Source organism: Hydra vulgaris, chromosome 11 (assembly GCF_038396675.1).
Source record: "Hydra vulgaris chromosome 11, alternate assembly HydraT2T_AEP".
Taxonomy (NCBI): Eukaryota; Metazoa; Cnidaria; class Hydrozoa; order Anthoathecata; family Hydridae; genus Hydra; species Hydra vulgaris.
This window is the reverse complement of record NC_088930.1, coordinates 14,628,430-14,640,000: the sequence shown is the minus strand read 5'-3', so window position 1 is coordinate 14,640,000 and position 11,571 is coordinate 14,628,430. Positions and strand designations below refer to the sequence as shown.

At 26.9% G+C, this 11,571-nt stretch overlaps 1 protein-coding gene across 2 annotated transcripts in view; it reads right to left on the bottom strand.

The window, feature by feature from the left end:
• Window positions 1–9,709: 9,709 nt before the first annotated feature.
• Window positions 9,710–11,571, bottom strand: part of LOC136087443 (cellular tumor antigen p53-like) — a 62,946-nt gene continuing 61,084 nt past the window's right edge. For both annotated transcript variants that reach the window (XM_065810218.1, XM_065810217.1), the window contains exon 13: window positions 9,710–9,835. In XM_065810218.1, coding sequence (XP_065666290.1) covers window positions 9,780–9,835 — 56 coding nt within the window. In that variant the 3' untranslated portion in view covers window positions 9,710–9,779. The remainder of the gene's footprint in view (window positions 9,836–11,571) is intronic.

Below are 11,571 nucleotides of genomic sequence, written 5' to 3'. Positions count from 1 at the left end.
GTTTCATGAATAAAAAACTTTTAAAAGTTTTAAACGAATCGTCCTAATATTTTTAGTGAAAGTGAACTTAAATGTATAAAATAACTTTTTCATGATCATAGAAACTAAATAATTTAAGATAAATTACAGTAAAATGTTTTATATAGTAAATTTTTGTTTGTTATTTGATACGTTTCTATGAATGTAAACAAATTAGTTTACAATTTTTAGTTCCTCTTAAAGAATAAAAAATTATCTGCATTAAAAACCTAATATGCTTGAAGAGAAAAGTATTTGTGCGGTATATTTGTAGTATTATTGGAGTGACGTAAACAGTCCTTCAAACCTCTTTATCAGATTTGTTTTTTTCAAAAAAAGAAAAATTATCTCGTAAAAGTTGTTTGCTCAGATTTTTTAAACCCATCTTAAAAACAACGATATTATTTTATATAAAACCATAATAATTTTAAATTTATTAATAATAAACACGGAAACAAATCTAGCTTATTTAAAAGTTTTTTAAAAATTAAAAAAAAAATTTTTTTAATTATTAAACGCGAAAACATTTTAGAAATTTTAGTCACTATTATGATTTTATTAAAAACAAGTGGAGTTTGCTTGACAATCGAGTTTGTTTACAACCGATTCAACCCATTTTCTTAGAAAAGTAAATTATCTTATAATTTGTTAACTTGTTAAACCTAGTTTTACAAGCTTTCATATGAGCTGCATTTTTCTCTTGTTTATTGAATAACAATCTAATTTGTACAAAATTTTAACACGTAGAAGTAATCTGTATATTATGTCAAAAAGACATATTTTCTAAACGGTAACTATAGTTACTACGATGTATAGGCAACTGCGTGTAAGTGTTTTTATTATTTATTAAAAATCATGCAAAAAACTTTTAAAACAATATGCAACTTATCAATATTATATCAATGTGGTACACTATTTGTAATCACTTTATATTATTGATAAACACCTGAACACATCCTTACCTGGAAAACACTTTGTGTGTTTGCCAGATTACTTATGCTCTCCAGCAATCACATGAGGTTTTTTTCTAACGTCTTTTAAATAAACCTCATGTCTTAAAAGTCGTTATTCAAACCGTATGCGTACCGTAATAATAACCGTAAGCCCGTCCAGAGGTAACTATTTTCAAATAACATTCAGATCAAAGTTAACCGTAAGAAGCACCGTTAGCTCAATTGACTCAATCCCCTAAAAAAGAGTTTGTTTATGGAACTTTGTATTCAACGCATCTCATAAGTTACTACTAACTTTATAAAATTTTCATATAAAATTGAACTTTTCTAAAACTAAAAATGCACGCGTCTACTTAAATTATATTTGTTTAGGTTAAAATATTAAGTAATTTTAAGACAACTCAGTGTTATTAAAAAATTACATCAGTATTTTATCTACCCAGTTTACTTTAAATCAGACTTTTATACATAAAACAAAAAAATCAGACTTGTATTGCTTTCTTATATAAACGTCAGCCAGCGATTTAAAAAAAAATAATGTTGTTTGCGTAAGTAGATACACTAATTAGTATAGCACTTAAGTAAAGGATATTCGTAATCTACTACAGACTTTGTTATTATTGGCGCAGCATTTAGCCGCGCCATACAAATTTTTTGACTTTTTTTATTAACGCAGTGTGACCATAAATACTCATTTGCTTTTTACTGAAGGTTCATTTCATGAAACAAACTTTAAAGGGTAACATCAATTAAAGCGTTTTGATTAAAAACATTTTTATAAAAAAACATGCGATGATGACATCAAAGCGGGACATTGATTTGTCACCCTGTGACGCACTGATTGATAACTCATATAATACTAAGAAAATCTATTAAGCGCATGTTAAAAAACGTACTGGTCATTAGGTCATACATTTAGCAATCTTTTTTAACACTTTAAATGCATTAAAATAATAATAATAATAATAATAACAATAATAATAATAACAACAATAATAATAATAATAATAATATATATATATATATATATATATATATATATATATATATATATATATATATATATATATATATATATATATATATATATATACTTTTGAAATCGCTGAAACCACTCTAATTTTTTTCCCCCACAGATATACATATATATATATATATATATATATATATATATATATATATATATATATATATATATATATATATATATATATATATATATATATATATATATATATATATATATATATATATGTATATATATATATATATTATTATTATTATACATATATTACTTTTAAAATTTAATTACTTTTATATATATATATATATATATATATATATATATATATATATATAATATATATATATATATATATATATATATATATATATATATATCTGTGGGGGAAAAAAATTAGAGTGGTTTCAGCGATTTCAAAAGTTCATCCAGTCACGCTGTTTTAAATTAAAAGAGATATAAAAAGGTGGCAGGATGATTTAAATTCTATAAAAAGGTGGTGAGAAGACACTCCTCCTTACTTCGAAAACTGTAGATATAAAAATATTTTTTTTCCTCTTGATTTAATAGAAGATTAAAAAATATTTTGATTTAAGAAATAGACCAACATAAACAGTAATCGCTATTAACAACGCTTTGAGTCTATATATTGTTTATCTAGTTATCTACATTTCAAAATGACTATTATCAAAGATTCTTGAATTTCAACAATACAATAATCTATAAAAAAGTTAATTTAATTAAAGAGTAATTATATATTCACTCAGTAAAGCAGTATAAATTGGAAAAAAATAATTCCTTGTAAGACCATAAAGAGGTTGTTGCTGTTGAAACTTTGGAAATGTGAAGAACCTGATAAATGGATTACTACGGGAACTACTTTAAATTGGGTTCCAAAAACATTTAGAACCCAATTTAAAGTAGTTCACAAGATAATCAACTTTTAAACCTTTCACGACTGAGTTAAAAACAGCTTTATGATTATGAGTAAAAAAAGAGTTTGAACAATTAAAAGGGTATAAAATAAAAACTACTTATCGGAATTTCACAAATGAGACGTTGTATTTATTGTCAGAGAATTAGCTCTCCGCATATTAAATTATTATTTTATTTTAATCACGTGATTAAAAATATGCCATATCGAAATGAACAAATATTTAAATAATTTTAATTTAACCTTTAAATAATAATAAATATACATATATAATAATATGATAAAACATATTGATAAACATCATGACATCTTGATAAACATATCATTTTGAATATCAAAAGAACAATTGAAAACTACAAAATTGAAAATATAGTCAAAAGATATTTAGCTTTTTGTAAAGACACCCAAAAATAAGAAATTTCCCTAAAATAAAAGTATGCACATATTTGTCTGTGAAAACACATTGTGAATATTTTAAGTACATGTATGGTACATTTAAAAACACCTATAAAAATGTAACCCGAGTTGTGATGGACAGAAGTTACAAACAAAAACGGTTTTAAAGGGATGTCCATTGACAGTCAGTTTTCCCTTTGCCTAGCAAACACGACATCTTTTGTGGGGCCAATAATTACTCTCTGTCTTGCTTGGTGGCAACATTAAAGAATAGTGTCTTCCTGTAAGTATATCTTAGTTCTCTCTAACAAAAACACAAGGGTTGTGAGGAATCTCAAAAGTTAATAAAATTAACAGCTTGATGTTACACAGAAAAATTCAAATATGAAATGTTCCTGCCAGTACCATGGGTATAAAACTTATACCAATGTATATTATACAAATTTATTCTATAAATTCTTTAATGATTTAAAGAGCACTGAAGAAAGGACCTAAATGTAGTTGCTTGTCGATCTGATCAAAACTATCCATGTGAATGTTGTATGGCTTTACCACTGATGGATAAAGTATAATGTTACTATCTTTATAAGATTTTCCTGTTTCTATCATCACTGAACTGTGCTATGTTGACAGCATGTAAACAATTTTCTGCTTGTTACCTGATTTGTCTTTAGTTGTACAATATTTGAAGGCTAACATTTTATTGTCTTTGTTGCAAGTAGAAAATAGCATTCCCTTATCTCTTTTCTTATTCAATATCTCTTTGCAGTAAAATTTTCAATTCGCGCGAACGGTTCCACAGAAATAAGTCTTTTTGGACAAGAAAAAGCTGGCACAAGAAGGGCTTGCATCGTTATTATCAGTAAAGGTTGTATAAACTTTATTTAGAAATTGACTCCTCAGCTCTATTGGTATGCGTTGGCTCGAAGACATTGCAAAATTTGAGCCATCAATATGTATGTTGAAATATTTTCATTAACATGTATGTTGAATTTTCGTCATCAACGTGTATTGTGGTACTGGAATGTCCCAGTACCACAGTACACGAGGAAATCAACCATCAGCTGTTTCAACTCATACAACTTTATTCCAAATTTTTTTTGTGTACTTATATATTAATAAAGATGCAATCTGCCCGAAATGGCCACAAGGGATTCATTAATACTCAAGTGTTGTTTCAGACTGTAAACTTTTCAACAACGCTCTCTGATTATGTTAAAGAATAGTCTGACTTTACGTATTCAATCTCTATCAGGATCATTAAAATCAAAGATTGAAGTCCAATAAAGTAGGTTAAAATTAGTAGACAAACACATATTCAAACTTGGTTTATGGATGATACCCAGTTATATAATTAGACCAAAAAAGATTTTCATTTCAACAACTGAAACAGCTTTCCATTACTAAAGGAGGCTTCTTCACGTAGGATTGTTTTAAAATAGCATCAGTTAGTAAGCTTCCTCCTATTCCTTTATACACTATAAATTTACTTTTAGTAGAAAAGAAATTTAGACTTTCAGTAGAAAAGAACTGAAAAGTGTTGTAAGATTTTTTCTCACAACCAGGATCAACACGTTTCCATTTTAACAGTAAGTCAGTTTGATTAGGAAAAACACAGCACGACCACCAGTCAGTTGACGTAATTGATTACCACAAAAACAAGGAAATCTAACCCCAACTTGATATCGGTTAGGTTGTAGGTTATGACAAGCACCTTTATCTAGGCCAACATGACCAAAACCCTGTAAAGCAATTACACCTTTACTTCCACCTCTATTTCTCACACGTTTTTGGGGTTGTGAAACGTTATCAAACGATTGATGACTGTTACTATCAGACTTTATATTCATATCAATGATACATATTAGAATTTATAATAAATAAAAGCATACAATTATTTAAAAAATATTATTTATAACAATTTTTATGTAACTCCACCCCCCCCTTCCCCACCCTTTTCCCCCGAAATGTTTGAAATGATTCTAAAAAATTTTGTCTTCAATATCAGGTTCTATATTCTGGTCGCACTCTGCTTGCTCCTTAGATGCAGAAATATCATTGCAGAAGTTTTGATTTTTAAGGGTATTTACGATGGATCGTGAAGTTTAAACTAAACCTTGAGCTGGTAAATCCTCAGACAGCAGGTTCTTTAATTACATATTCTAAAATACTTTAAGGATTACTAAAGTCACTAAGATTAATATTAAAATTGCATTCTCCATCGCTATCATCAAGCAAAATATCAAGAATCTCAGTATAATTTGTTCAATTTTTAGTGATTTTTCAAAAATAATTTTCAAGCTATCTATAAATGTTTTTACAAACGGTTTGAAGTATCAACTTAGAAAACTATTTCTATTTCGGATATATATTTAAAGTTCTCCGCAATTCCTACAGATGTTCAGGAAAATTTAAAAAAAATCGCCGATATTATTTACCGCCATGAAGTCAATAATTTTGACTAACAACTAAAATCCGACTAACGACAAAAAGAGAAATCCTCGTTATTTGACGTTTGCCGTTAGGAACTGTAGTCTTAAGTTGCCGACTAACGTTTGAATGAGGTTTTCTTACTACCCTCTGGACAAACCTAAATGCTAACTCAAATACTAAATGTTCAAATTTGCCAAATGAAATACATATACAACAGCTTAAGACGGGAGGGAGGGGGGAACAACCATTTTTGGATGACCTTGGACAATGTTCTTCAAATACTCAATTTGGTTGTAAGACTTTATTTTGTAACTACAGAAAAACGCTTTTATTTATACTCTATTATGCAGATGCTTGTATAAGCATTCATGTAACTTTTTTTTTATTAGTAATTTTATATCGACTTTTAATGTGTCAAAGATGTAAACCTTATCAATTATTTTTTAAGTAACTGGGCAGTTTTTTCTTTAAGAAATTTATTAGAGTCGAGCACATTCCTTTCGTTTGTAGTTCTAATGGGTTTAAAAATGCCGGACTATATCTAATTTTTCTTTTCAATTAACATTCTTGAGATACATATATACTTGGATTAATTGGTAGAATACCTCAAGTTGCAAGTGACGAGTTAAGATCTACCATACTTTCAGGTGGCATTTTTTCACATTTACTAGAAAAAAAAAGGATCAAATGGGCTACTTTATTAAAGTTAATAATTTCTGGTAATTATTTTCGACATCATATGCAATTTTTTTGACCGAGGACTACAGATATTATGTGTGGTAAAATTATGGTTAGGAAGGAGGCATGAACTTACTAGTTAAATGCTTTGCAATAAGACCGTGCAATAAGATCTTATTGCAAAAGACCGTGCAATAAGGTCTTATTGCAATAAGACCGTGCAATAAGGTCTTATTGCAAAGGACTCTTAAAAAAAATCTACATTCAAGTTTACGTTAATAAGTGTTAAACTTTTAATCATGGTAAAGACCTTAGATTTAAAAAAAATAATCTAATTTTGAAAAAAACTTTAACTGAAGAGAAATTGAAAAAACATTAATGGAAGATAATATTAATAATAATATACAATACTGTTGAGATTGAACCCTATGTTAAATCTTTTACAGACTAAATTAGGCAGTTAAATATACTCAATTAAGTCTAGTTTATCTTTAAATAAGTTGATATTCTTAATTTCCACTGTTTCGATTGGTAAATTGTTCCAGAATTTGACTGTGCAATTTGTAAAAAACCACTAACGGTTTTAATTTAAATATCTCTTGTCGTAGAATAAATGATGTTTGTTAACTCAAATATTTAAAAATGGACCTGAAAAATTTAAAGAGCACAAATACTGATTGTTTTTTACAAGTTATTTTCTTTATATAATAATTCCATTTGTATGAAATCTCCTCGTATTCTTCGTTGTTTCAAAGATGCCAATTTCATTTTTTTAGTCTTTCATTGTATGATAGATGACGTACCCAGGTACAGATTTTATCACTCGTTTTTGAATATTTTCTAATATATTTATATCTTTTTCAAGATAAGGACTCCATACCTGTATGGCAAATTCTAAATGCGGGTGTTAATAATTACAATACAGCAATTTTATTAGTTTACTATCTTTATACTTATATGGTTTGCGTTTTATACCGAGTTTATAGTTTGCAATCGAAGATACAATTTTGATTTGTGGTTCCTATTTTAAGTCATTTGAAATTAATACGCCAAGATTCTTTTCCAATTTAGTAGTAATTAAATCTTGCTTTATATTATTGTTAGTCATGAAATATTTATAATTTTTATTTTTGTTACCAATATGCATAATTTTACATTTTTCAAAATTGAATTGTATTTTCCAGTTTATTACCCATTTTTACAATATATCAATGTCATTTTGTAAAGCATATGTATCCATTTCATAGTTAGCTTTAGCTATTACTTTACAATCATCTGCATACACTAACAATTGGTTTGTAAGTTAACCTGGAAGATGATTGATCTATATTAAAAATAAAATTGGACCAAGCACGGATCCTTGTGGTACAACACTTTGCTTCAATCAGTTAAAAAAGAATTTAACTACTTCAATGACGCAGATATAATGAAATATGCTTCAGGTTTTAGTGCTAATCTTCTATGTAAAACTTTGTCAAAAGCTTTTTTGAAACCAGTAAAAGGGTATCAAATGATTTACCGTTTGCAACACATGTTGTTACTGTATCCATGCATGCATCAAATGTATTTAAAAGTTTTTTGCTTTGTTTTTATGTTTTGAATCTTTTACTCAAATAAATATATCTTATGGGCAAAACATACATTTTCCAACTTTTTTTTGTTTTATTCCAGTTCTACAACCCTAAAGCGTTTTGTTATTACTGTGAATTGTAACGATTTCACCAACATTTTTTATTAGTATAAGAGGTAACAAAACATTTGTTGCTAAAATATTTGCCTATTTTAATTAAACAAAAATGAGCCAATTCTTAATAAACAATCTCCTTGATTACAATTTAAACTTTAGTTAACTAAATTTAATATAAGTTTATAGTTACTTTTATTAATTTTTTTTTTTTGTTAATTATTTAGGTGCTCCAAGAAGTCCAAACGACCTTATTACACAGTACCGCGGAATAGCAATGAACAAAAAGTTTACGCCTCCTTCCTTACCAATGATGCCAAAGCCGGCTTCGAACCACAGACCTCCAGTTTTATTCGAACCAGACCTCCAGACTTCGAGACCTCCAGTTAGCCAGAACACTAACCACTACAACACGGCTACTGTTTCACTATATCACAATACTATTTAAAATACAACTTCATTAAATTACTAATTGATGTATATTTAATTACTTCCTTAAACTTGTTAATTTGATCCAATTACTTTATCTAATTATCTTCCTTTAAACTCTATACTTCTATATTTATCTTTCTAAATTTATATTCTAAAACCAGATATATATATATTTTTCTGGTGTGGTTATCAAGGTGCACCCAGAAATCCTAAAAGTCTTATCACAAAGCAACGTGGAAGACCATTTAACTAGGAAGTTCATACCTCCTTCCTCACTAAAGTCGCTTATCTGGCCAGAGCCGGCACCGAACAACGGACCTCTTGGTTGTGAGCCAAAACACTAAGCACTGCGCCATGGTTGCTTAAGCATGAATTTTTATGGAATCTAGATGATTTGCATATAAGACTTTAAGATCTAGATTCCACTTCAAAAAGGGCTTGACTAACTTTGTACCAAAGTGTATAACAAATTGACTAACTTTGTACCAAAGTGTATAACAAATTGACTAACTTTGTACCAAAGTGTATAACAAATTGACTAACTTTGTACCAAAGTGTATAACAAATTGACTAACTTTGTACCAAAGTGTATAACAAATTGACTAACTTTGTACCAAAGTGTATAACAAATAATATCCAAAGAGTAAAAATAAAATGGTTAATTTAAGTAATTAAACTAAATAAGAGTATAATATAATTATAATGAAAAAAAAAAGAAATATTCTATAAAAAAAATAATCTTGAAACAACATAAATAAACTTGATTTAATGGATTTATTTAAAGCCAGATGGTATCAAGTCGAAAAATCAGCTCCCATGGGAGCGACGCCCTTATTTTTGTTGCCTACTACACCCAGATTTCAAGATAAAAAAATATATTATTTGAACTTTAAATAATACATTACAGTAAAAGATCTTTAAAAGAGATTTAAAAAATTTGATTACAATAGATATAAACATTCAAATTCTAAATTGAATGATTTAATAACTATAAATATTTACATTATATTATGTACTATTATTATTATTATTATTATAAATATATTTTTCCTATGGATTTAAAAAAAAAAAGTGTTAAATTAAATGCTTTTTTTTTTTTAAAACAAATGAAAAAAGCGAAAGCAGTATAAAAAGAGGCAATAAAAATTTTTTTATGAGCCGAACAACAAAATATCTACAAATTCACTTATAAAAATTAAAAAATCTAAAAATATAAGGTTCCAGGCCTCGTCATTTATCAGGAAATTTATCTTGGTGAAGACAATGACAAGTAATACTACTTGCACCTAAAAAAAAGCTGAAATTGTATAGCGTATATGACAGTCATTATATATATATATATATATATATATATATATATATATATATATATATATATATATATATCTTTTAAAATCATATTCTTGTTATACGATATTTATATTTGTTAAATTTGATTAAAACGGCTGCGTATAAACTTTTTGTTTTAAATATATTTCGATGTAATTATATATTTACACAATATTTCACACAAAAAAAAAGACATTACAGGCGTAAAATAAAAATAGTTTTTATAGAAAGGTGAAAATAAAATGAATAAAAACAAGAGAACTTTGAGACCATTTATTTTGTTCAAAAAAATTTTAACTGACGCCATTATACCATTTAATAAAAACTATTTTTATTTTACGCCTGTAATGTCTTCTTTTTTGACGGTTTTAGTTTTGTAACAATTTTGTAACGTTTTTTATTACACCTGATGTGTAATTAATCGAATTATTACTGCTAATACTATTATCACTAGGTAATTAATAGGTAAGATATATATATGTATATATATATATATATATATATATATATATATATATATATATATATATATATATATATATATATATATATATATATCTTACCTATTAATTACCTAGTGATAATAGTATTAGCAGTAATAATTCGATTAATTGGATTTATTTTTTTGCTATAAATTGCTATGGGTAGATTAAAAAAGTTTTAATACTATCATCAAACCGCTGAAACCAGGCGTTGTTCAAAATAAACTGAAGGTAACAGACATGACTTCCTTTTTTAAAACAGTAGATAAAAATTTGTTAACAAAATACGGACCCTTTATCGGTGTTATCCGTCTTTTTAAAAATCAAAAACTTACTTTAGATTTGATTAAATGAATTATAAATTTATCTATTTTTCGACTTATCAAAAGTATTCGATATCATAAACAATCATATTTTATTAGAAAAATATTATGAAACATCTCAAAAACAACATAAATTATTTCCATTTACTTAACCGATAGAAAATAGCTTATATTTTTAAATTGACGATCTTCAGACAATATTAACTTTTAATATTATATTGGTTTCCACAAGACTCAATCTTGGGTCCTTACTTTTAATATAATTTAATAATTCATAAAACCATGTAGTAATCATCATCACCATATCTACTTTCATGTCTGACGACGACGCCACTTTATTTTATGCACACAGTGAATCAGCACTCTATTTCGGATAGTAAACAAAAACTGGAACAAATATTAAACTGGCTTAATGGCAACAGTGTCAATAAAATATTTTAATAATGATAAAATTAATAAAGTTGATAAAATTTTTCTTATTCTATTTAAAACAACGTTACTTAAAACAATATCAAAACTAACCGGCTTTCATAATCATAGAACTTATCCTTGAGAGATTATATTCAAGATATCAACAATAAAATTTCAAGAAAATTTATATAAAACCTGATGAGTCTTAAATAAAACCAAAGAAAATCAGAGATAAAAAACACGACAAATCTGAGATAAAACACGGTGAATTCAAGATAAAACCCGACAAAGCTTTGGTAACGTCACATTAACTCAGCTGTATTTATCTTTTATTAACACTTATGGTAATATTGAGTCGCGGAAGTTCATAAATAATATTGTTTGGTGTAGTACAAACATATTAAAACTCAAATGTTTTTACAAACAACAGAAACATGCAGAACAAGAATATTTATTTTCAAAATCGTTTTGCTAATG